Source organism: Pseudomyrmex gracilis, unplaced genomic scaffold, assembly GCF_002006095.1.
Source record: "Pseudomyrmex gracilis isolate BER0280 unplaced genomic scaffold, ASM200609v1 scaffold_192, whole genome shotgun sequence".
NCBI lineage: Eukaryota > Metazoa > Arthropoda > Insecta > Hymenoptera > Formicidae > Pseudomyrmex > Pseudomyrmex gracilis.
Genome location: NW_018020776.1, coordinates 215,188 through 239,800, shown reverse-complemented (window position 1 = coordinate 239,800; position 24,613 = coordinate 215,188). Strand labels below are relative to the sequence as shown.

The following is a 24,613-nucleotide window of genomic DNA, read 5'->3' as shown; positions in this document are numbered from 1 at the left end:
CTAGTCAAAATACGGGAAAAAAACTTTAAATTAACTTGTTAACTTATTAATAGTTTTATTTAAAAAACGTGTAAATGTGTACATAGGAAAGAATTTAAAGGATTATATTAAAAAAGAGTTGATTGCTCGAGGATTCGTGGAGTAAATTGGCAGATGGTACAAGTACAAATTTCACATCTTTATTTTCAATCGTTTATCTAGCTCTTTTTGACAAGAGGTAGTTTTTTTTTAAAACTGTTTTAAATATATTTTATGTTATGTATATTACAGCAAATGTGCAAAACAATGCCTTAATTTTTTCTTTCTCGCTTCACATCATAAAAGAAAGCAATCAAAATCTCTTCTAGATTTGAAAAAAAAAAAATTGATTAATTTTACATATCAAGAGATTGATTCGAATGTATATACTTTAAAATATTCTATTGATTTTTAAAAATTGCACTATATATACATGTGATAAATCCATATATTGTGTAGTCCACAGTATATATCTATGTTTTATATTGAAAATGTAAGTGAAAATTTGTGTGAGTCAATTGAAATTTAAACTTTTTTTATTTTTATAAGTGTTATATCTATCTACGCTTATTAGCTTTAGTAGTGGGTAATTTTATTATCTCGCACTCTCTGTGTCCTATGTGAAAGAATTGTCTCGAGTTTTGTTCATTGCGTCTCTTATACTAGAAGAAATCGCCACTCGTCGAGCGATAAATAAACCGAGATCTATTCTTTTAAGAAGAGGACTTTTGAGTATATAAAATTTATATATATATAAAAATATAATACACAACACAATGCCGTGTACCGGTAAAAAATTTTAATAAAATTATTAAGTTAAATATTTTTGATTATATAACGAAAGAAAAAACCTAAGAAGAAGCCAGTTGTTGTTTTTGTAATAATGAGAAAAAAATATCCTCGAACTTGTGAACTGATTTATCTTTTTGTCTCAAAATCCAAAAAAACAAACAGAGTGAGAAGAACAAATAATTTCTATGTATAAATCTTAAAACAAATGAATTTAGTGAATTTAGCGAATTAAACTTAGTAGACTTTTTATATCAAACTAAGATATGTTTGTATTGCTTTCGCCATAAGTCCAGACAAGTTCTTCATTGAATTTGCTTTGATAAGCCGCATTTCTTGCCGGATATAAGCGCTAAAAATGTGAGTAATCAGCAACGTCACAATAATTTAACAAGCAATCTTAATTTCAAGTTCTTGTTATCGTATATCACATCTTGTTATGTATTCTTTTCTTAAAAAAAAAAAAGGATATCTTAAAAAACTGTTTCAGCAAAGATACTTACGGGATGATTAATGTAGGATTCACAACCATAGCACCAGACGGATATGTCGGTGAAACTGAGCGCTATCGGATGCTCGTGTTCCTCCGCATGTTGCATCGCGTGCTGATTAACATAACGAGCACAATGTACAGTGTAACACTGCAGACATATCCAATTTTCTGCGGTGCTGCCGCACTCCGCGCAAGGTGAAGCAACGTCGATTCCATTTGGAGGAACGTCGTTGACTGTGTCCACGTGCGGACAATCAAGCAAAGGTATTACCGCGAACATCTCTCCCGCCGTTAGAGCCTAAAGAATTGAAGAGCATTGTCGCTTATTTATTTTGCACGAGGTAACGTTTATTATATATTCCCATGAAAATGACATATATTGCGCAAAAATTTCACCTGAATGTTATCGGACAGGTATTCTTGCAGAGTCATATCTCGCGTATCACGAGGTAAGGCTGCCGCGTTATCTTCGTTATCTTCAGACACTCCAGAATTTTCTTGTTGATTTTGCGACTGCTTTGTTTCCTTCACACATTGTTGTATAGCTTGTGAAACTGGGAAAAAGTCATTTTAACGGAGATCTCTCGATTAGATACAAATTACAAGAACTATAATAAATTACATCGTGAATATGTTTAATAATTACCTTCTACACTTTTTGCTTCAGTTGTTTGTTTTGGTTTTTTTCTCGTCTCGTTTGTTTTGCTGTTCAAGTCGAGGTTCTTAATTTTTATATTCTCCACTTCGTTCGTCAATTTCAATATTTCCTCGTCCGTCACCTGACTCAAGTAATTTTTATCGATCGCCAAGTTCAAATCCAATTTCTCACTTTCTATTCCCTCCAACGCAATCTTCGATTCCGTTTGCTTCGGCATGAAAGAGTTCTCGAATTTCGAAGAGACGGTCTGAAGCAACGACGGTCTTAGGAAGTTGGCTCTCTCTTTTGGCAACGACATGCAGTATTGCAAATTTGGCCAAAATCTTTTGTGAGTCTTCAGAACATTGTTGATGGAATTTATCGCGCTGGTGCAGGGAATCAGACCGGGATCCAGCATCGGCAAGGGATCGCCCAGAAGAGCTTTGGTACACATGGTCATCGCGTGCGAGATTGAATTGATATTGTAGCCTCCTTCGAGGCTGAGAATTATACGGCCATTGGCCAGAGACGAGAGCCAGTGAGTCAAATGAGCATAGATCTCTGGGCTTACGAGACAACCTGAGAATTTTAATTCAACATTTTTATCTACGGATTACTCTGTCTGGCGTCAAATTGCATATTTTCTGCTACGGGTAAAGCGCAACGCCGTAAAGCGTCATGTAAATTCGCGCCACCACAACCGACATTATATCTCTCACCTTAGTTAAAATTCAAGAATTTAAAAAATTATTATTCTGTATTCTTTCCCGTTTTAGCAGAAAGAAATGTTAACGCCTATCGACAGTCATAAATTTGATTCCTTACTGCTAAAACGGGTAAGAGAATTTTATATGTCTATATATTTTATTAATATAAACTAAACTACAAATTACCTCCGAGTGGATCGCCCACGCAAGCATCGAATCCGGCAGAAATCAGAACCAATTCCGGATTAAACTGATAAGCAATGGGCATCACAACTTGTTGAAAAGCCGCTATATATTCAGCATCTCCCATTCCTTTCTGCAATAATACAAATGATTAAAAACAATAGCAGATAAAGCAGATATGGATTTTGAGTCGAGCGTATCAAACGTTGATGTCATTCTTGTATAATTACCTTGTTCCAGGGTATGTTTACATTAAATCCCTCACCCGCTTTTAAACCAACGCTCGTGTAGTTAGCAGACTTTGAATTTGGGAAAAAGCTTCCGTTATCGTAACGATGTACAGACATGTAAAGAACTTTGGGATCTTCCTCGAAAATTGACTGCGTTCCGTTTCCGTGATGCACGTCCCAATCTACTATCAACACCCTGTGTGTAAAACACATATTATATTATCTTGCAAACCTTATTTACTCTCCTCGTGAGTTGATTCGCTACTGTCAAAAATCGGGCAAAACATTTATATTTACCTCTTTAAGTGATAAAATTGTATAGCGTATCTTGCGGCAACCGCGACGTTATTGAAAATACAAAATCCACACGCGATATCCTCTTCGGCGTGGTGTCCCGGTGGTCTAACGATTGCCACGCCAGATTGACTTTTCCCGCTTAAAACCGCGTTCACCACTTGCAATAGAGAACCAGCGGACACGCAAGCGCTCGACCACGTCTCGTTGTTCAGATAAACAGAATTATAATCGGAAGCTTGTTTTTGTAATTCTTTGAGTTTCAAACCAGATGTCCTTTTGATACTGTCAACATGTTGCTTGGAATGAGCCAAACATAACTCTTCTATTGTCGCACTTTTTCCCTTTGCGATAAAATAAAGAGATTAATAAATTATTTGCGCGTGTAATAATTTATATTATATAAGCTGTAAAAATAATAGATATATACATATATAATTTATAGTTTAAATTAATCAAATAGTCATTATCATCATATCATCTTACTTGTAGCATGTAACATCGATCTAGCAAACCATTTTCCTCATGATTCTTATAAATACCAGCAATACGGGACGGTTTCTCTGGATGACTATTGTCGGATATGTCGCAATGCTTGTGCATTCGTTCGTCATAAACAACACACACTTTGTGAGGTGCTTTGTACAAATTCGTAACTGCAAAAGAGCTCAACTTCAGCATGCAAATATCTTTCTTTTATGAAATAATAATACGATTAAGCGGAAAAACGCTCGGTAAAACAAAATAGCACGACAATAATTGAATAATATTTTACATTGTATCAATTCGTTCAACTGTTTCTCGATGATATCCGCAGCTTCTTTGGTTTTTACGGGATAACAATTTCGTGTTTCGTACTTGTCGAGTTTGATCTCATTGCTCCTGGAATGCGCGAGACATTTAATAAAGTTATAATAAAATACATACACACACAGATATGTACAAATTACATGTGTGTATAATTTAAATTATTACAGACGTTAAGACACTTTTGAAATTTCTTACTTGTACGTAACCCTGACCACATGTCGATTAGTAATCTCTTCTTTGTCATGCGTTATGCTGTTGATGCTGTACGTGTCTTGATACTGATAACATTTCCAATATGGTTTGTGCGCGTAAATTACGTTCAGAATAGTATCGCGTATGCTAAACACAAGCAAAGAGCGCTTCGTGAGCAACAATATTTGTGTAAATAATGAAACAAAACAAAAAAATAGTTAACACGTTTTTTACAATTTACCTTGACGATGGCAATTCTAGACTTTGCAAGATGGGACATGGATCGCCCAACAAAGTTCTCAAAGTCAAAGCTGCACCCTCCGCTAAAGATTTCAAGCAATAACCACCCTGCAATATCAACGTAACAATGTTTTGTCAGTCACGTCACGTTGTGCAAAAATATTGAAATAAAAAAAAATATTATATATGGAAATAATTTTTTTTTTTTTACCTCCAAAATTACAGCGACTCTTCCGGCTGCCAAACTCAACAACGATGATAACAAATGTGCATAACACGCTGGAGTTACAAGCATTTCACCCTATAGATTAAAATCATAAAACGTTACTTTTTTTTTTATTGTTTCTATTGGGATTTAATAGAATGTAAAAAAGTAAAGAGAATGTCGGGCGGGAATTTATCAAATATGCAAGGAGATATTTCTTCAAACACGCGTTATATATTAATTTACATACGCGAGATCAAACAATTGATTTTAACCTTCTCGTCGCCGACGGCCGAATCAAATCCAGCAGAAACTAGGACGAGGTCTGGACAAAACTGGGAAGAGAACCAAAAAAAAAAAAAAAGAAAACTTAAATGAAAATTGTAACCATGTGCAAATTTACCTCTGGACAACCCAGAGCTGCGTCGTAACCAGCTGACACTATTACCAGATCCGGTTGAAACTATAATAATGTCAATATACTGCTGATTAAGAGATAAATTGTGTCAGTTAAATGATCAGCGTTTTGGTTTTATAAATACCACGTACTTCGTAAGCCATCGGCAATAAAACTTGTTGGAAAATCGCAACGTAATCGGCATTGGTCATGCCGGTTTTATTCAAGGGTATATTGAAATTGTAACCCTCTCCCAGATCCTCACCGACGTAATGAAAATCAGATTCTCTCAGATTGGGCCAGAACTCACCGTGCTCGTAGCGATGTATCGAAAAGTAAACCACACTGCGAACAATTCAAGTATTTGTCAATATTTTACCAACAATGCAAAAAAAAACGGAGAGAGGATATCGCATACCGTGGGTCGTTGTAAAACATTTGTTGCGTTGCCTGTCCGTGATGAACGTCCCAATCCACAATTAAAATTCTACTCGCCAGATTCGAACAAAGAACCTTTTCTGCCGCAAGTGCTACGTTGTTAAAAAAACAATAACCACAGTATTCTGATTTCATTGCATGATGACCTGGTGGTCTACAAAACCGAATCATTTCAATATTAAAATTATAAAATTGTTTATATGTAATAATATTTAAATTTGAAATAAAAACAAATATTTGTTTTTTTTATTTTCACTCACATATTTTCAACTCACCTGACAATAGCCATGCCATTTTGCACATCGCCTTTACAAATACTTTCAACCAAATTGATCGTTGAGCCAGCAGCTAACAAAGACAATTTATACGTAGACTGCAATAAATACAAAAAATTTATAGATAGTAACGATTTTATAACACGATTTCATTTAACACGCGCTCAATGTTTGAAATTTTTAAAAACGAGTCTTATCTCCTCGCACGTACTGGATGAATAAAAATAGCGTCGTATCTAGAAGACAACAATTCCAAGTTTTCAATATCTACACAACCGTGCGTTGCCTTGAGGATATCAATTTGCTTTTGAGTATGCTTCGTCAAAATTTCACTCTCCGTAGCCGATCTCGACTCGATAATCTTGCATCTTTTCACCAAACCCAATTCTTCGCATCTTTGCAACACCTGTGTAAATCTGGCTGGGCATTCGGGATAATTTTGATCCCAGAGACATTCGTGCTCCGCCATGTTTCGGTCGAACACAAGACCCGTCTTCTTTCGCACCATTGTGTAAGCATCAATCGCTCTCTGATATATATCTCGTACAAAACTGTTGTTGGATTTTTTATCCAATAGCTTACGCTGTGCCGCTTCTTGCTTGGCAGCCAACAGCCAAGGGCGAACCTACAGAAAGTCAATAATTATTCGGTTTTGATCTCAAACATGTGTTTGATTTTTCAATAGAATTAAATGTTTTTATACAAACTTTCGTTGATTTTCCAGACTTCTTTGTTTTTTTCATATCTACAAGTGTATTTGTATCAGATTTTTTGCACTTTTTAGAGCTCTCAATTATCTTTATCAGATCAATTTCACTTTCCACCAACTGTTTGGCAGCACTAAACAAATCTGATTTTACTATAGATTCAGTCTGCAAGAATTAGAATAATTTTAATATGTATGTACATGAGAAAATCCTGATTAGAAAAGATTACATTCTTTACACTTGTAAAATATGGTACAACAAATATTTTATTGCAACATACAATAGAGCAAAATTTTATGAAAAACCAAGAGTTTACTCTAGAAACTATTAAAGAAAACCTAAAAAAAAAAAATCTCTCACGAGTTATGTTAGAACACAAATGTCATAAAGGTGATTTTTCTGCAACAACGCGATATATAGATCTTAAAAACAACAAGAAGTGCTAATGTTAAATGTAGATGGTGGACAGACAACCTGTCCTTTTATAGGCATATATCCCTGCCATTTCTCTCACGCACGTTATCTGTTTGTCTTCAAAAGCTAGTGATAAGGAAACACTATATAGATGTATATATATCTTCCCTATATATAATTATTATTTTTAATAATAATTCTCTTATCTTACCATTTGTACAGTTTACTAAGAATTCAAATATCTCAAAACGTTCACGTGTAAGTGGGCACAGATAAACATTGATTTCTATTACAATTGATCCAATATGATACACACATGTATTTTTTTGGTTCTTTCAATTAGATCTTTCTGCCGAAATCAAAGACCGAAACACTTTTTAAATTGTTTTACATTGTTTTTTCTATTTGTTTATATCTATTTTAACACTCCCGTGTTTACTTCTGGTCAGAAAACAACGGTGTATCATAAAATGACAGCTATGGGGAAAAATCAACCGACAATTCTGTCACTATGATCAAAATGTTCCTATAAAGTTTTGAAGGCGAGATCTCATGAGACCCTCTACAATGCGTTCATTTTAAGAAGAGAATTTTACTGCTCAGGGCGATGTCCCATTGAGCGGAAATCTATAGCGGAACGGAAATGTGCGGAACCAGCTCGACCAATCATAGCCATTCCGTTTTCTTTCCTTCGCTTTTTCTGTGGTTACGATTGGTCGAGCTGGTTCCGCACAATGGGACATCGCCCTCATTGGTGAAGAAGAGCGGGCGAAATAAGAATAGCGTTACTTGCGAGATTGGTGGATTGCTGAAAAGCCAACAACTGTGGACATTGGGTGCGTTTCAGACAACCTCAACAGTTGCACAACGGTTGAGAGATTAATCACTTCTGATTGGAGGATCATACTTTTGGAACCGAATCAAATTTTGAAGAATAGTCCTATCATAAGTGATGATCTCTCAACCGTTGAGTTGTCTGAACGCACCCATAGATGTCTGTTTCACAAACTCAACCTTTAGATTGGCGTATGGACTAACCGTTATAGGTCCAAGAGCCACAAGCGCACCAAACCAAACAAACTCAACCTGAAAGAATGTGAATTAAAGTTATTAGTTTTCAAACTCTAGATTTGTTGGTCAAAAAATGTTGTGTCAGAAACTTAGAACGACAATCAAATTAAAAAACATCGTGGGATGTCTCAGTGAAATTAATCAACATGCACCTAGGAGACAGTGTAAGTTTGTTTATAAACAATGCGTAATAAATAATTTATATATAGCAATAAGAAACCTTTTTTTTCTTATCTTTTTTTTGTGAGATATATATTTTTAAAAAACTTGAAACTCTATTCTATGCTTTGTTTTGTACAGCCAAGAATGTGGGCGAGCACTCTCAGCCCAGTCAAGTCAGGCTTCAATCTCTGGTCAGTGGGTTCTGCACGGAGAAACTTCCGAGAAGTGCAAATATTTTTGGTGATATTTCCGGCAGGAAGTTCGAGCACTTTGAAATGGACGAACAGGAGGAAGAAGAGGAGAAATTTCAAGATAGCGAAGGAACTGTTCCTCGTCGACTGAAACCTAGTCCAGGCCAATACGCTAAGATGATCAAATCACACATATCCAAGAAGGATCCGAACTCGGCTCTGAAAGTGTTTGATTTGATGAAGGAAAATCGTGACAAACCCACTATGTACATGTACAATCTTATATTGCGCGCTTTTGCCATGCAGGGTGACATAAAGAAGTGCTACAAGCTGTTTGTCACAGCGAAAAAGCATCAATTGCAACCGAACTCGCCAACTTTTGTCAGTTTGTTGAACGCTTGCGCTTTTTGCGAAGACAGCGAGGTAGCTCTCGAATATTTGAACAAGTTGCGACAGTTGCTCTACGAACAACAGTTTCCGCTTAACCAAACGCATTACAACGTGATGATAAAGGCGTACAGTTGGCACAATCAGATTTTGGAAGCGTTTCAATTGGCGGACGAGATGAGGGACAAACGTATTCCGATCGAAGAGATCACGTACAATTCCTTGTTTCACGCCGCGATTTCCGACAAAAAAGCCGGTCTGCGTCACGCTCTAATTGTGTGGCATTTGATGCGTCTGAAAAATGTTAAACCGAGCGTGAGAACTTACAATCTTCTTCTTAGATCAATGAGAGACACTAATTTTGGAGATTTGAGACTTGACGACGTACTCGTCACGGGAGCCGATCAAACGAAAATCTTGCTCAAGGACGGAGAAAGACCGGATTTACTGGCATCTCCACCTTTTTTGAGCACGTTGTTGCCAATGCCGAAAACAAAGGAAAACAGTTTGAAGCGTAACGATCAGAGCACGAAGGAAGAAGAATCATCGTTAAGCTTGAACGACATACCGGTTAACAATCGGTTGATCCTCTTCGGTGGTTTGGATGGATTTTTGGCTCGAATGAATAAGGACGGCGTCGCGCCTGACGCCAAAACTGTTACGCTGCTTCTCGATTTGATTCCCGCTTCAACGGCCGCGGAAAATTTGCTCGTTAAAACCGCGAACGATAAAGGTATTGAACTGGACATTGACTTTTGTAATATGCTCATCAAAAGACGCAGCATGCGTCACGATTACAAAGCCGCAAAAGTGAGTATTAGAGATTTATCTGAATTCGTAGTTCAAGAATATTATAAATTTTATATACAACACACTCTCTCTCTCTCTCTGTAAACTCTGATATAAATCTAGGAGGTGATAAGTATGGCAGAACAGAAAAACCTAACGCCAAATGTGATGACGTTTGGGGTCTTGGCACTTGGTTGTCAAAAATATCACGAGGCCAAAGAGTTTCTTGAAGGATTGGAAGCTTTCGGTTACAAACCCAATTCTGTAATCGTGGGCACGCTCATTAACACGGCTTGTCACAAAAGAGATTTCGAATACTTGTTGTTTGTAATGAATTACATGATGGAGAACAAAATAAAACCGAACGAACAAGCGATCAAAGACCTGAAAGAATTTTCGAGAGAAATACCAAGAATGGAAGTGACCAAGGTAACGTTGAGTTTTTTTTTTTTCACGACTGTTATTAAAAAAAGTGAACTTTCTTTTTTCACATTTAATCAAAAATTCACAAACATCAAGTTTTCTGTACACAATGTTAAATACGTATATAAAAAAAACATTAATTTGCAGAATAAACACAAGCACAAGAAGAAAAAACGTTTGGAAGAGAATGCGAAGAAATTTGAAGAAGATTATCTTAAATGGCAAAAGATGAGAGAACAAAAGTCGTTTGTAAAATAAAATATTGCTCTTGGAAATTTTTCAAGATAATTCGACTTGTTATTAACTCTATTGATATGTTTCTAAATATGTACATATATATTAAACGAAAAGAATCAAACGGAGAGATGATGAATCAGCGAAGATACGGGGGACGGGTTTCTTGTGCCCAAGGTCGACTTCTCGCTCCGCTGTTGATGGGACGCGGCGGACAAGTTCCGCGATTGCTAAGTTTGTTGTATCCGGTTGGGCCTGTTGGTTGTGCTCCGCAAGTCTCTAACGCCACAAACTCGTCTACATGGAGCGACGGTGGTCTAGAAGTGTTCGGCGGCCTCGAGCGAAATGGATCAGCTCCTCTGCCCACTCCTCCACCTACTCCCGGGCCTCCTCGTAACGAATTAGCAAACTGTGTCCGACCGCGTACTGGTGTCACTATAAAAAGAACAAAAAAAATTTATATATATATAAATATAAAAGAAAATTATAAAATTGTCGAATAAGAGAATATAAAAGATAAAGCATATAAGAAAAACTTTACACTATATATAAATTTTTGAATCTTACCAAACGATTGTTTCGGTTTAGCAATCGGAGAGGTCTGTTTCTCTGTTCTATTTTCCTGATCTTCGTTCTGAGATTTCGATTGTAAAGGTTGAGTGGTGTCATCGGGAGGTGTTTTTGAGCACAAATTCTGCGCCTCCGCTAATAAATTGAAATCGGTAGGTAGCAATTCAGCAGCAAGCGCCAAAAAGTCCACCGTGTTTTCAGCTGGCGTCTGATTGGCGAACGAAAATTTTCCGAGTCGCGTCGGACTGTTGCTAATCGTACTGGGACATCGTTGCGAGAATTGATTCAGTAAAACTTCCGGAGCTGGTAAAAGAGGCTCTAACATTTCCGGAATAGGTTCCTTCTCCTCTTTATCCTCAGCGAGTTTCAAAGTTTCTACCAGCTCGTCCGCACACTTCAACTTCTCCAGAGGATGATGATTGTTCTTTTCCCAAGAGATCAAAGACGCCAACTGCTGCGTGCGCAGATGCAAAGATCTCCGTTCTGAATCCGACGCGATCAGATTCTCCAAGAAAGTAACCGTCAAACGCACGACGGAATTCGTGTCCGGCTCTTCTAAGGTCGACACGTGATCCAGCAACGAGCGCAACGCATCAGGATTATTCTCCAGACAGCTTTTCACATGATAAAGACCGTAGTTGTGACTATTGAGAGATAATAAGATGTGCAGCGTACTTTCTATCACATCTAATTGAAATTTCGTACTGGTCGCCAAAATTTCAATAAGAGTCGCGAGGATAGACAGAAGAGGTTCTTTACTAGGTACTGAGTGTGTTAGTTTTTTTTCGAAAGGTTCATTGTCTTCTTGCAACACCAGACTGAGATTACGATCGCACAGAGTTTCAAAGATTCTGAGGATTTCGTATTGCACCTGAATGTTGCTGCTGCTTTTCAAGGTAGAGCACATCATCTCTATGACCGGCGGGTACTTCTGATCAGATTTCACCTGCGCTCTGGACGCAGGACTAGTCAAGGTCAGTAAAGTAGCCTTCATTGGAGCATGTCTGACCAAATCGCTGACTAGAGCGAGAATAGGAACGTTGTTTTCTAGAGGAGTCGCTGCTAGAATACCATCTAGAAGACATCTTCCAACTAAAAGAGCTGTAGGCGCTGCCAAATCGCTCAACTGTTTGCAGACTGTTGATAAAAGAAGTAGAACATCTCCATTCCAACTGGCACAGAGTAACCGAAGAGTCTCAGTGAGATTCGCGGCTTGAGCTTGAAGATGCGCCGACCAGAGCTTCCTTAGACCTAAAATCCTAGTAGTATCTTCAGTGGCGGTTAAGACAGGCGTCAAGACAGACGGTAGCAAACGGGACAAAAGCTTCAAACCCGGCATAAAGTTACACGGACGGAGGGAGACCATTTTCAAGACTTCGCCCAGCATTTGTGTCCACAGTGATTTTGCCACGTTCCCAGAACCATCGGAATCGACCGCATGAGTGAACACCAGCAGCGTTCCTACGATTTCCTCGGACAGGGTTCGCACCATCGGGTTTGATGGAATGGCTTCGATCAGAGAATAAACTCCGAGCAACGGTACAACGACCGTCAAATTCTTGAAGTCGGTTGACATGCACTTAACAAGTCTCTCGAGCAGCGCTCTGGTCAGTCTTACGCACGGGAGCAGCAAAGCTACCAATGCCATGCCTCTGCGACCCGTAAGTGCTGCGCGATGAAGAAACGGTTGTTCGTAGAACTCGGACACACTTGCCATTACGGCGACTAGAGCAGCGAGACCGTCCGCGGCAAAGAGTTGGGTTAGAGCGTTACTATATTTGAGCTCCACATATGGCTCCAAAGGATCTACGTCGTTGCTCGACGGAAAGATCAAGTAGTGCAAGATTCTGCAGGCGGTTATCAGTTGGCCAGGAAGCGACGCGGCCTTCTCCGCGCTCTTTCTGATAGTCTCCACCAGTAATGATACGTCATTGTAGTCCCAATGAGAAGGCTGAGCCGCGGTGGTCAAATACGATGTCACGTCTCTGAGAACAGCGTGTTCGCGCGCTTTTTCCAGTATCAGTTCGGCGCGATTCTGAAGAATCTCGACTCTGTTGGAATAACGGACAATGGCGGATATCACTTCGGCGGCGAACTCGCACAGATTTGAATCCGACAGAAAAGGAATCAGAATGTCTATGAAATCGCCTAGAGGTAGAACCGTGAGAATGGCCCGCAAACCGTCGGGAAAAACGAGAAAGGAGTGCAGTCTCTTTAGGATCATCCAGTCGGAACTTTTCTGTTTCAAATGAATCACACACTGGGCGACTTGAAGACGCCACGCCAGGATGCGACCGGCGCCTGGCATTTCGTATTTTAAGACTTTTAACATCAGCCGAATCACTTCGGTGTCTTTTAGTAGATAAAACAAGCCTTCCCTCGTGTCGGAAAGATGCAAGAGAAAACGACGAATCAATTTAATCACCTTCAGGTCGCAATTGGGCGAAGATAATGTAAGCAGAAGATGATGGGTTAGCTTGTGATGTTCGAAATAAGCAATCAAATGAGCTCGAGGATTGCGACTGTGTTCTCGCTCGATTTCCATCTGCGCACAAGCCGGCAACTGACGCTTAGGCTGCGCCATCAGCGTCGGAGCACACTTGTAAGCGTTTATCAGCTCCGTTATACCAAATTCGTCGATATTCTCGATCTTTTCGAGATATTCGTATATGTGAACTTTGCGAAGAAGAGAGCTGAGAGCGTATTTGAGTCTGGCCAACTTCGCCGTATCCAACATCATCAATGCGTTTCTATACAAATTGTTTCTTGGGTTCAGAAATTCTTGCACTATTATCGGACTGATCAACGCAGCATCCAGAGCTCGCAGAGCGGAGAGTTTCACAGGCAGTGCCACATTTTCGCGCATACACAAAGACAACAATTTGGACGGGGCCTCGACCTTCAGCAAAATCTCCGGTCCAGTTGACAAACGACAGAGAGCTTCTGCTAAACGAACACCAACCTTTACGTGACGAACTTTATATGCGGGTTGTGGCTGAGCCCTAGCGAGTTCCATGTCCAAACCGGCATTGATGACATCGGTCAAGTTATCGACATCGTTCACGTTAGTATCAAAGGGACCCAATATAGCACACAAATGCTCGCAATTGTGAACGAACGTTTCCTTTTCCTGACCGGACGCGTTGTGGAAATGAGATACCGACTTGGACAAGGATTGAAGAATTTCTCTGATCTTCAGCAGACTTTCATAGTTCACGCAAGCGTCTTCCAAGTTTTCCAGCTTTTCCAAACACAACAAATCAGGCAGCATTATTGTATAAGCCTCGTCGATCTGTGAAATTTCGCATTCAAATTCAGTTGCGGACGGAACATCGTCAGCTATTATATCTTCATCGGACAATATGGGCTCGAAGGGCTCGCCGGTTTCTGGCTCTCCAGTCTCTTGCTGCTCCGTTTCTTCCTCTTCGGCAGAGATGGACTCGGGACTCAGGGAGATCAGAGATTCCGTAGGAGGAGGAGACGACGGTCGTTTCGTCGATTTTTCGTCCGTATTGGGTGTCTCTTCTTCCCACTGTCCCGGTTCTACTTTTCCTGTCTCTGATATCGGTGGCCTGGTAGGTTCCACCACGTGGATCGGTTGAGCCGGTGGTGGCGGAGTTGTGGTCACACATGTTTCCTGTTGATCATTTGTGATTAAGCAATCTTAAGTGTGTTTGAATAATGTTTTTTTACATATTTCTATTCATTCAAAAAGTTTTTCTCAAGAGAATATTACTATTGCCATTGTATAACAACATCAAGCATTTTCTTACCGTTGAATTTGTCTGATGCTGATTTTCATAGTACCAGTCAGACTGTTGCTCGGAAGAAACCTGAGCTGTGCTTGAAGAATTTTCTTCAACCGAGGCAACACAAGTGGTAGATCCTGCCGCAGAACTATCTTCTTGGGGAGGATTATTCAGTGATTTGGTTAAAGTGCCATACACTGCCAATGTGATGGTAGTATACCATCCTCTCAGTACCAATCCGTCAGTTGGTATCTGTTTTCGTTCGCATTCCAATTGAATGTGAATATTCTGTTTGTATTCTAAACCGCCCAAAAATTCAAAAGTAGAGGCACCAGGTTTGCTGAGGTCGTTCACAAAAAACTGAATCTCAAATTGAGAAGGATTGGTTGCGCTGCAAGAACAACAATTCATCTCGCAATTCTTAAAAAAGAGTTTTTTTATTCCTATGTATTAATGTTTCTCACAAGTGAAGAAATAACTAGACAATCAGTTAAGCGTCAAAGAGATGAATAGGTTGTTTATTATTACCCAAGTCGCACTCCTCCTGGAAAGTCAGCTTGGACCCGTGCACCCAATGGAATTATTCTCACCTCGCTAATATAAACAGGTTTGGGAAACTGAACCAGATCCAAGTTCAATTCCTGCAGGGAGATAAGGCGCATTTTTTTTTTATTTTTATAGGACAACAAGTGTTTGCGTTAAAAAAAAAAAAAAAACAAAACAAGAGAAAACAAATTTCAGAATGTGTATAAAAAAAAAAAAATGTGTTTTAATTAAATCACACAGACCTCCGAGATATCGTGGGAAAAAGTGTCGAAAAACAACAATTCGATATTATCCATGTTGACAAATTATATTGCGTTTATATCAGCGTCAAATCGAATCTGTCCTCAGACATTTTTTGCGCACTTGTAGAGATTTTAATACAAGTTTAACACTAGTTTTTTTTAATATACAAAAGTTACAAACGTAAGAGATTATTCACATTACAAGTGATCGGATAATTTCTGTGTACCCGACACGGGGGTGTAAATTCTTAAACTTAACCTAATAACTCTCTTCACCGTGGATAAACAACGTACGTAAAAGAAAAAAACAATTAAAGGAGAATTTACATTTCAACACAGGCGTTATATCTCTAATGGAAAAACTTCGTTTTCTGGAGATAAAAATAAAATCACCAGAAAACACGTGTTTCGATTAGTCAAGAGAAAGTCGTCAGTTGCGTTGGAAATTCTCCGTTTAGATTTGGAGGGGTGGGGGGTGAAGAGAAACACATGGCGATGTTCCGCAAGTGTCCATGTGCGGGCTGACACGTGAACGAAAAACCGCGGAAACGCGTATTTTAGATAATAAAGTGTAAAATAGAGACAAAATGGACGAGCCGGTTCGTAAATCAAAGAGAGCGCGCAAGCGAAAATTGCAAGATGAAGAGGAAACGTCGACGAAGAATGCGAAAATCGACCGTGTCGAGGAAACGAGCGTAGTATCGCAACAAACTACTGATTCCGAAGAAAATAACGCGGACAACAATGTTACCGGCGTCGAAGATCAGAATGAATTTAACGGACAGTTTCTGAAAACGGAACTTTCGTCCTCCTCTTCCACCGCTGATGGTTTAAACGCTCTTAGAAAATTCGTAACTATATGCAAGGAAAACAAAACGAGAAATCTGACGGCGGAATATCTGCTCGCCGGTGGCAATGTTCTCGAAGTTATCAAGTTGTTGGATTCCGATAGAAAGAACATGGGTAACGCCGTCACAGTTTTCTCGGCAGTCAATATTTTAATCATGAAGTACGTGATGATAAAAATTGTCTCTCTGCAGAGTTTTATCAATAATTTATAATAATACACAATCGAGAAATAAATAATTTTTGTTTGTAGGATCTTGGCCGAGCATCCTCAGTACCTGGACAGCACGGTGGAAGCTTGTCGCCACTTGCTAAACTCGCATATGTCTGTTGTGTATTCCATGCTTTCGCCGCAGAGCAATGTCAAGCAGCGCAAAGTTGTGCTAAAGGCGCTTACGGCGATAGTGTCTCTGGACAACAGTCTGGCCAGAGAGCTGCTCATTCATCTGTCACTGCAACGCCAGACAATGGAGAATCTGGTGCAACACACCAAGCCCGCAGACCCTCAAAATGTTAGAACGTGTTTTATTCATTTTGTTCTTGCTTTCCTTGTGGAAGCGAGCGCGCCAGTAATCAGGATGTTGTTGGACAAGCACTATCTACTTTCTCGTATCTTTCCCGATATGCTGTACGATTCGCAAGATGTAGTTGTTTTGGTTCTAACTGTTGTGAGGAAATACGTGCTGGAGAACAACGACATTAGCAAAACCATGAAGATGCATGTGTTCTCCACAAGTGTTGTGTTGAATTTGTTGTCGCTGTACAATTGGAAGGGTCCAAACAATTGGAGCAAAAAGACCAAGAAGAACAAAACTCAGAGTACTGACGAAAGCGAGGCGTTTTTATCTGACAAAGAGGTGAATTTTTAATAGTATGCGTTATGCGCATGTATTTTTGCATTAAAATATTTATAGATGTTTCTCTTTCATCGTTTTTTTTTTTTTGTATGCGTGATTGCTAGATTGTCACGAATACGGTTCACGAGTTTTTAATCACTCTGCTGACATCGCATCGTCACGGAATTATCTTCCACGACCGAACGTTGGGCAGTTCGCAAAACAAACACAATCAGCTGTTGTATACGGTTCTTCAGAATGTTGAAAAACCTTGGGAACACAAAAAGCCGTCAGAGCTGGTCGTTAAAATAATGGCCGCGTGTCCGGATCTTATTCGTTCGATATACAACGCTGTAGAGCCATTTCTTGAACCGCGAGTATCTCCCAAGTGGATTTGTCTTCTCAAATTTATCGAGAAGGTAAAGCAAAAACATTTGTCTCACAAGATGTTCCGACAATTGCTGTTCTGTGTATTATTTTCTCACGTAGCCATGTTTCATTTTTACAGATAATTACATCAGTTGACTGGGTCAGTCATGTGAAAAATCCTAAAATTTGCGGTTCGGATGTGTATGTTCAAACGGGCTTGAAAAGAACAATTCTGTCATTGACACTTCCAAGCGTAGTAATGAAAACTGCCATTCTACCGGGATTAGATCACGACGATCTTGTTGTTAGACACGAAGTCTTGAATCTTCTCTTGGCGATGGTTCAACAGCTGAAAATCATTTCTTCGACAACAAATCGCTTTATCTTTCGAGGACACTTAACGGATTTTATTCTGGGTATTATTCCTAACGCGGAAATGATTCTACGAACGTGGAATCGAGTCTTCGAAGCTGGCTCCGATGCAAACGCTCCGGAAAACGTAGAAGATATCGAATATCCAGAAATACTAGATCATCTCGACGTCATTTTGAACGTTCTTTGCGCGTACAAAGATGTGTGTCCGGAATTGTTGGATGGTTTAACACATTCGCAGTCGAGTCTGTTGTTATCGACCTTAAATAATCTTCAAAGTGATAAAAGATACGAAGAAAAAAATGAAGCGGAGAAAATAAACCGTATGAAAGTCAAGACGATACACTTTCTACTTGGCTTCGATCTCTCCATCTTTGCGCCCAAAGAGAAGATGTTCAAAGATGCTCTTCTCTTTCTAATAACGTTGATACATCAAAAAGCGACGCCGGAAAATTTTGACACCATCAGAACTTTATTGAACGCTACCGGTCTGTTTGAAGGTTGCGAGGATCAACTGGACATTTGGATCAATGGGTTTCTGGTGGTGCAAAATCCCGAAGAATTGATACCGTGGTTCATGTCCGTTCTTAAAAACGCCATTAAACACACTTATAGATATATAGATCAAATAACACAAGCGGAAAAAACGCTAAGCGATCAGATGGCCAATCTGGATGTTGAAAAAGCAGACGACATAATTAATTATTTGTTTGACAAAGCTAACAAACCTCACGATCCTTCTAACGAGAAGCTTTATAGAAAAAAGAATTATATTGCGACAAAGCGCATGTGTGAAAAAGATTGCGAGAAAAAGAAAACTGAGAGTGAGATCACTCGGCTGCTGAATAAAACGAATCCTAAGGAGTTTCCTCTTTATGTTAATAACCATTTTTGTGATAGAGTTCTTTCCGCATCGACTCAAGTTAATGGACAAAGAGATCGTTCTGGTCTAGATTGTGTAAATAATTTTTGCACAGCTGTGTCGCCGCTTTTATACTGCGCGCTTCAAGAAATAAACAAGAAAAGTTGTTCCAGCGCTAATTCAGACTACTTGTCTTACGTGATGGTCCATACGTTACATCATCAGGTTGTTCCGAATCTGTTGGTTCACTTGGCCACAGATTCGACCGATCTTCCGGTTTACAAATACTTAAAAAGCTGGTCGAATGACAACCAACCAATTTCCCTGAAGGATAAGTTGCCGTTCTTAAAGTTACCGCACAAAATAAGCAACATGTTGCTGGCGGATAGCAAATTGGACATGACCAAGTTTTTAAAAGCGTTCAACGATGGCGATTTAACGTGTTGTTTCAAATACAACGACGAGGAAGTCATTATCAGACATTCCTTGTCTCTGTACGACAGCACACTGCTGTTGAGAATGACCGTTTTTTACTTGGCGCAGTTGGCACGACGTGGGATCTTGCAACAGGCTCAGAAAGAAAATTGCGAATTCGTGCTGGTGTCTGTTTTAAATATAGCGCAATCTACTCGAGAAGACAAAGAAGAGTTCGACAAAAACATATGTATTTTCACTCATCCCATTCTGTTGCGCCACTTCTCACTGTTTTGCGAGGAATCTTCGATAGAAAATATGATCACCCAAACCATGTTGAGGGTCTCCAAGGCTGTTGTGTCTTTGTACGATAAACACGACGATGAAAAACTTTACAATATCTTTTTCGGAATCAGAAATAAATTCGTCTCAGAATTGGAGAGTGTTGTTGAAACAAATCCTCTGGAAGTTCGCGACAATAAATGCGACGTTGTTATCGCGTCGCTTGAAATATTGCAGCTGAGCGTGCAGGACATCGCAAGTTTGTTGCTTGCTCTAGTAAATCTAGAAAAGATTGTATTCACTTCGAGCGATGAACAAAACTTGTCCGTGTTCGGACGTATCGTTCCAATATTGTTGAACATGTATTGCAGCAAGTCGCCGTCCGCCGAGTTGACCGACCAGTTTGTAAAGAGGTTGAGCTTGCATCTGGTACATCTGAAGACCGATCGAGTAGACGTGGCAAGTTGGGAAGAAGCTTTGACGAGATATTTGACCATCTTTCCATGCGATATTGCCGATGTTAGCGGCGATGTTTTCGGATTGTTGTTAACACGAAGCATTAGCAAATCCACGATCCGGCTGATCGCGCTGTTGATCGACAAAAATACCGAACTGATACCGTCGTTGGTAAAGTACTTTCTCAAAACGGAGAACATAAAGCAGCGAGACGTCGTGTTTCCAATATTGGGCAGCAACTTGAGATACAAGTGGAACAAACAGTTTCTTCGACGTCTTTATAAGTGTTACAACAAAGATATCGCTGCTTATTTAACCGATCCGCAGAATTCTGTATCCTGGATCGAAGAGAACGCAACGGCGATCGCTCATCTCATTGAGAACACTTTCGATATTGGTCTGTGCAAGAAAATTTGCGACGTTATTTCCCAAAGTGGCAACAAATTGGACACGGTGTCCGTTTGTTTCGTAGAATTGTTGGAAAGTTTGTACAAGAGATACGAAAGTCTGGCGACGCTCAAGGAGAAGCCGCTGACGGATTTAATACTGATGCTGTTGCACGTGGCAACACTTGCGTTGAAAAAGGAGTCGAAGAACGTGGAAAAAATCAAATTCTTGTACAAAAAGTTGGACGACACGATGATTCGTCTGAAGAAGATCAGGTGTGACTTCACATTTGCGTCACTGAGCAACAGCAACTCGTGGCCGCAATTCACCAGGTTTTCTCTCAAGTTGGGTATGAAAAATCCCGAGGACGATCGCACGCAGATAAATATATTAAAAACTCTGAGCAATTTGTGTGATGTTGCGTACAAAGACAATTTTGACGACGAGTACGCTAAGACGTTATTCGAAATGACAACATCACATTCGGAGTTTGTTAATATCATGCTCGGATCGTCCACTGTTAAAGGTGAATCTTCTCGCGAACAATATATTTTTTTTTATATTTCAAAAGAACAGATAAGAAACAAGTTTTCAGTCAAGGTAGAACGTAGCGCGTTTTATTATTTATAGGTGATCTGGTCGAATTGCTGAGGATACTCACTCGAAAGAATCGTTCGGTAATAAGCGTCTCGCACGTGCCTGTTTATCTTGCCGCTTACAGCGCTACCCTCAGCTATGTTGATCAACGCATTTTACAGGTAGAGAAAACAACGTGGTGTCGCATCAATCGGAGGAATATCGGAGTTACGACGATCGCGCGATTGTTTTTTCAGATTCTTCAACATTACGAATCTCACGACGTCAATCTTCAGCAGTACTGGCCGTATTTGTGGGGAAACGCCGCGGCAACGCGTTATAGCGTAAGAGGAAAGACGGATACCGCTCTCTGGAGACAACCGTCCACTTCCGAGATCTTCAACTTGTTCGACAAGGACATCGTCGGTGAAACTATAACAAATTATCCTGTACATAGAGCGTTAAAAGTGAGTAGTGTATTTTGCAAAATAATTCAATAATATAAATGTAGATAATTTATATTCTGTTTCTTTTTCACACACACACACACACACACACACACAGGATGATAAGTTGCATGAGAATAGTAACGTGTACGATCCAGCATTTTACTTGCCGCTGTTGTGTTCTTTATTGGCGGAGAACAATATTGTCGCTTGTCACAGGATAAATCAGACTGGCGCGTTAGCGTTAGCGCTAGCCTCGTGCTGCAGCAGTTCCAATGATGTTCGAATGATAGCGTACACCATCATTTCTAGATACTACTTCCATTTGGAAGCGTCTAAGTACGATAATCTAATTTACAACAAAAGTGATAGAGATATTCAATCAACAAATCTATTTAGAAGATCAAATGAACGTGTTTTCTGAGAGAAAATAATTTTTAAATTTCGATTTTTTTCTCTCTCATCCAGGTCCAAAGAGAAGAAGTTATGGATGCGTTTGATTGACGTTTTACGAAACGGCATTACGTCCTTAAATGGTTCACTGAAAGATACTCGTTTAAGTTGTCTGGTTACCACTTTCCTGGCCAGAGCTTCGCTGATCGCTACTCAACCTCTCCATCCGCTCTATCTGCCGTTGCAGACATTTCTGATGGCTAAAGCCGCTCTTGATCTGAACACTATACCTGAATTGCTGCCGTTGTTGCACAGCTCTCACGTGGAGCACAAAGCGCATCGTCACTGGATCCTGGAAAATATTCGAGACGGCATGAGGGAGGAGAGCGACGTGAATGTAGCACTGAAATGCTTTGCGTTCAAGATGCTCTTAGACTTTTACACCAGTACACTGTCAGATGCAAAGACCAAGGTGAGAGTTAAAGATTATTGCTTACTAAAATTTATATAATCGCGTATTACTCATTTAAACGCATAATGAAATTTGTGTTGCAAACTTTATGTCTACTTTTGAAGTTTTTATTTATGTATATTAATATATTGATATATTATTATAAAATATATTTATATGCGTGTGTGTATATATAAACAGCTTAATATAAATTATTAATTTGTGTGTCAATATAAAGTGTTCGATTTGTTTTCTCTTTAGAAACTGATATTGGAAGTCATTGTTTCCGCCACCAGAATCCCCAGCGCGTCCCTGCTTCTTATGCGGGGATACGGTTTGCTTTCTTGGTTGTACGAAATTACCACCTACTGCAACAGTAATACGTACATGAACATTATGGTTTTAATTGAAAATCTATTGAACAGTTTGGAAAACTTGACGGAAGACACCACTCACTATAAATTCATGTTGCACAACAGTGTTTTACAGTTGCAACAGCGATCAAACGAGATATCAAAATTATAAAATTTATGTGTTTAACTGCATTTTTATCCAGATTTCCTATGACCAGAACAAAAACACACACACGCGTACACATGATGTACACCAATTTTGATAAATAAAATCAATTTCTCTACAAAGTACAGATGTTGCTGTTGTAACTCAAACCAATAGAAGATATGAATTTTTTCATGTACCTTTCTTCCTTTACATTTTCTGTTTTAAATAAATGTTGGGTAAAAAGTATAGACGAAAACGTCAGCATGTCGATTCGCGGCTTGACAGTATCGATGGCGCAAAACCAATATTACTCCCTGTAAGTTTCGTAGCTGTCTCAATCTTCGCCCCTTACGCCACTTATGAATTTTAGGTAAATCTCTTTCTATACCTAATCGTAGAGCACATTCTTCTAATTCGACTTTAGAAATGTCAGTCGATTGTGAACATGTAGAGGTTTCCTCCTCAACCACTTTGGGTTCGGTCTTGCACAAAGTATTAAGTTTTCTCATGATATCTTGTGCTTTCTGTGACCGCAAGGCTAAATGGGCGCAAAAATCTTGGTCTCTCCACGATAAGAAAGCGGTCGTTAGAGTATCTCGCTTTGAATAAGATTCAACGGTACAAATATCGTCTATTCGTCTTCCTCTTAAAACCTCCTCTCTTTCGTTTTCCGCTAGATAGGCGTGTCCCCGCGGATGGCCCTTCTCAATCCATGCTTGGTCAAGAAACAAAGGATGATGAAAATTGTTTTGCGAGTAATCTAGAATCTGTTTTGCATCCGCGATTGACGTGCCGCAATAACGCGCTCCTCCTATTAACAATAACTTCCTGCCGTTCTTTCCCAATTGAAGTATCTTTTTCATCTTGGCATCCAAATGTCGAAAGTTGCTCATTAACTTCACCAAAGTCCATCCTCGCAGTGTTGATGGATCTTGTCCGATTTGAGATCCGATTACGGAAAATAAACAGCTGTTCAAGTTCAAACTAACGTTGGTCGGATCTTTGCCGTGTTTCAGTGTCCAGTGTCCTAAATGAAAAAAAAAAAAAGCGATTCGAGAAAATTTACGACGCGCGAATGTATTTGTGACTTTTTTTTTTTTTTATCTGTTGTAGAGTTTTTTGAGAAACAATAAAAGACCTGACCTGTTTGTTCCGGATCAGTCGTATGATATTCTACGTCTACAGGGTTGCCTGTTTTTTCTTTGCCAACAACCGTGTATAAAGTCCCATCATTATTCCATACATAAATGGGTCTTTCAATTTTCGCACTCAAGACGATCAAGTGGATAATGCTGGCTGGCCCATGATGTTCTAGATCTTTTATCATTTTTTTCGCGCGACCGAACGATCGAAGCATTTTTTATATTTTTCACAAAATTATTTGGATATTTTTCACAAGTGCACAATAAAAGGTGCTATTACTGAAGTAGTCTTTTTTTTATCGAGTTGTATTTATAATTTATAAGTTTCCTGTCTAAATGCAGTTTTTTATGTTTTACACATACGCACATTTTGTTCAAAAAGACATTATTTTTAAATTCTCAGTTTCTTTTACAAGTTTATATAGCCAGCTTTGTTTTTTTTTTTTTTTTTTTTTTATAATATGTTGTTCCACGTGAGCATTAATTAAAAATATATAAAAGACCGCAAATCAGTAATAGCACTCAAAAAAAAAGCAATTGCTTATTGTCTGTACGATTTTACATCTAGAAAAAAATGTTTTTGTCAAAAACTTTCTCATTTTAAATTGCATTTTAATACATTTGCGCACATTTATATTTCATACTTACTTTACGCGTTTATTTGTTGTTTGTATTTGTGCGGAGAAGAGAGTGCGAATTTATATATATTAATATACATTTCTTGTATTTGTTTAAATGTTTTTTTTTTTTTCTACGAGAACTACATGATGAATTTATCTAAACGCAACTTTCGTTGCCTTGTGACTGATCTTGTGGCGTTTCGGCGTTTGTAATGACGATTTGTCGTCATTTATTTGTTTTTTTTTTTTTTTTTTTTTTTTTTTTTT

At 39.1% G+C, this 24,613-nt stretch overlaps 5 protein-coding genes across 12 annotated transcripts; 2 read left to right on the top strand and 3 right to left on the bottom strand.

Annotated features, from left to right (window-relative positions):
- Nucleotides 1-849: 849 nt before the first annotated feature.
- Nucleotides 850-7,503, bottom strand: LOC109858202 (histone deacetylase 6). Of its 3 annotated transcripts, none has more exons than XM_020435241.1 (19): nt 7,241-7,503; nt 6,616-6,780; nt 6,120-6,533; nt 5,909-6,006; nt 5,614-5,787; nt 5,348-5,540; nt 5,202-5,261; nt 4,805-4,894; nt 4,595-4,701; nt 4,357-4,500; nt 4,127-4,233; nt 3,838-4,007; nt 3,355-3,695; nt 3,058-3,253; nt 2,831-2,960; nt 1,947-2,516; nt 1,697-1,854; nt 1,311-1,598; nt 850-1,159 (listed from the first exon to the last, which is right to left on the bottom strand). In XM_020435241.1, exons 1-19 carry the CDS (start codon nt 7,241-7,243, stop codon nt 1,067-1,069), a joined length of 3,501 nt encoding a protein of 1,166 aa, XP_020290830.1. In that variant the 5' UTR covers nt 7,244-7,503; the 3' UTR covers nt 850-1,066. The 3 variants fall into 3 exon arrangements, with proteins under 3 accessions (XP_020290830.1, XP_020290831.1, XP_020290832.1); XM_020435242.1 differs by lacking the exon at nt 5,202-5,261 and adding an exon at nt 5,074-5,133; XM_020435243.1 differs by lacking the exon at nt 7,241-7,503 and adding an exon at nt 6,976-7,075.
- Nucleotides 7,504-8,073: 570 nt separating this feature from the next.
- On the top strand, nt 8,074-10,404 carry LOC109858201 (pentatricopeptide repeat-containing protein 1, mitochondrial). Its single transcript, XM_020435240.1, has 4 exons — nt 8,074-8,264; nt 8,401-9,650; nt 9,753-10,058; nt 10,200-10,404. The coding sequence occupies exons 1-4, from the start codon at nt 8,174-8,176 to the stop codon at nt 10,308-10,310; spliced, it is 1,758 nt and encodes a 585-aa protein (XP_020290829.1). The 5' UTR covers nt 8,074-8,173; the 3' UTR covers nt 10,311-10,404.
- Nucleotides 10,321-15,668, bottom strand: LOC109858200 (protein virilizer). The gene is made up of 5 exons (XM_020435239.1): nt 15,394-15,668; nt 15,134-15,246; nt 14,630-14,996; nt 10,854-14,493; nt 10,321-10,721 (listed from the first exon to the last, which is right to left on the bottom strand). The coding sequence occupies exons 1-5, from the start codon at nt 15,445-15,447 to the stop codon at nt 10,426-10,428; spliced, it is 4,470 nt and encodes a 1,489-aa protein (XP_020290828.1). The 5' UTR covers nt 15,448-15,668; the 3' UTR covers nt 10,321-10,425.
- Nucleotides 15,669-15,896: 228 nt separating this feature from the next.
- LOC109858195 (nucleolar pre-ribosomal-associated protein 1) lies at nt 15,897-22,631 on the top strand. Its single transcript, XM_020435228.1, has 9 exons — nt 15,897-16,402; nt 16,493-17,096; nt 17,201-17,494; nt 17,584-20,743; nt 20,848-20,975; nt 21,051-21,260; nt 21,358-21,578; nt 21,708-22,104; nt 22,345-22,631. Exons 1-9 carry the CDS (start codon nt 15,981-15,983, stop codon nt 22,606-22,608), a joined length of 5,700 nt encoding a protein of 1,899 aa, XP_020290817.1. The 5' UTR covers nt 15,897-15,980; the 3' UTR covers nt 22,609-22,631.
- LOC109858196 lies at nt 22,269-24,550 on the bottom strand. Of its 6 annotated transcripts, none has more exons than XR_002250589.1 (5): nt 24,375-24,550; nt 23,728-24,290; nt 22,782-23,611; nt 22,540-22,644; nt 22,269-22,451 (listed from the first exon to the last, which is right to left on the bottom strand). XR_002250589.1 is itself a non-coding variant. In XM_020435230.1 (4 exons), the coding sequence occupies exons 2-3, from the start codon at nt 23,939-23,941 to the stop codon at nt 22,806-22,808; spliced, it is 1,020 nt and encodes a 339-aa protein (XP_020290819.1). In that variant the 5' UTR covers nt 23,942-24,290; nt 24,375-24,550; the 3' UTR covers nt 22,269-22,451; nt 22,782-22,805. The 6 variants fall into 6 exon arrangements, 4 of the variants coding, with proteins under 4 accessions (XP_020290819.1, XP_020290820.1, XP_020290818.1 ...); XR_002250590.1 differs by lacking the exon at nt 22,269-22,451 and having other exon boundaries at nt 22,628-22,717; nt 22,782-22,898; nt 22,973-23,611; XM_020435230.1 differs by lacking the exon at nt 22,540-22,644.
- Between the last annotated feature and the right edge of the window lie 63 nt (nt 24,551-24,613).

Excerpts from the sequence above, each read along its gene's own strand:
- LOC109858201 (XM_020435240.1), top strand. The coding sequence starts at position 8,174 with ATGTTGTGTCAGAAACTTAGAACGACAATCAAATTAAAAAACATCGTG. Across the intron at positions 9,651-9,752 it reads ACGATTACAAAGCCGCAAAA|GAGGTGATAAGTATGGCAGA; the intron begins GTGAGTATTAGA and ends ATATAAATCTAG. Across the intron at positions 10,059-10,199 it reads CAAGAATGGAAGTGACCAAG|AATAAACACAAGCACAAGAA; the intron begins GTAACGTTGAGT and ends ATTAATTTGCAG.
- LOC109858196 (XM_020435230.1), bottom strand. The coding sequence starts at position 23,941 with ATGCTTCGATCGTTCGGTCGCGCGAAAAAAATGATAAAAGATCTAGAA. Across the intron at positions 23,612-23,727 it reads GACTGATCCGGAACAAACAG|GACACTGGACACTGAAACAC; the intron begins GTCAGGTCTTTT and ends TTTTTCATTTAG.
- LOC109858195 (XM_020435228.1), top strand. The coding sequence starts at position 15,981 with ATGGACGAGCCGGTTCGTAAATCAAAGAGAGCGCGCAAGCGAAAATTG. Across the intron at positions 17,495-17,583 it reads TTCTCAAATTTATCGAGAAG|ATAATTACATCAGTTGACTG; the intron begins GTAAAGCAAAAA and ends TCATTTTTACAG. Across the intron at positions 20,744-20,847 it reads CGGATCGTCCACTGTTAAAG|GTGATCTGGTCGAATTGCTG; the intron begins GTGAATCTTCTC and ends TATTATTTATAG.
- LOC109858200 (XM_020435239.1), bottom strand. The coding sequence starts at position 15,447 with ATGGATAATATCGAATTGTTGTTTTTCGACACTTTTTCCCACGATATC. Across the intron at positions 14,494-14,629 it reads AGCATCAGACAAATTCAACG|GAAACATGTGTGACCACAAC; the intron begins GTAAGAAAATGC and ends AATGATCAACAG. Across the intron at positions 10,722-10,853 it reads TAAACCGAAACAATCGTTTG|TGACACCAGTACGCGGTCGG; the intron begins GTAAGATTCAAA and ends TTCTTTTTATAG.
- LOC109858202 (XM_020435241.1), bottom strand. Across the intron at positions 6,534-6,615 it reads AGTCTGGAAAATCAACGAAA|GTTCGCCCTTGGCTGTTGGC; the intron begins GTTTGTATAAAA and ends GACTTTCTGTAG. Across the intron at positions 4,501-4,594 it reads CTAGAATTGCCATCGTCAAG|CATACGCGATACTATTCTGA; the intron begins GTAAATTGTAAA and ends GCTTGTGTTTAG.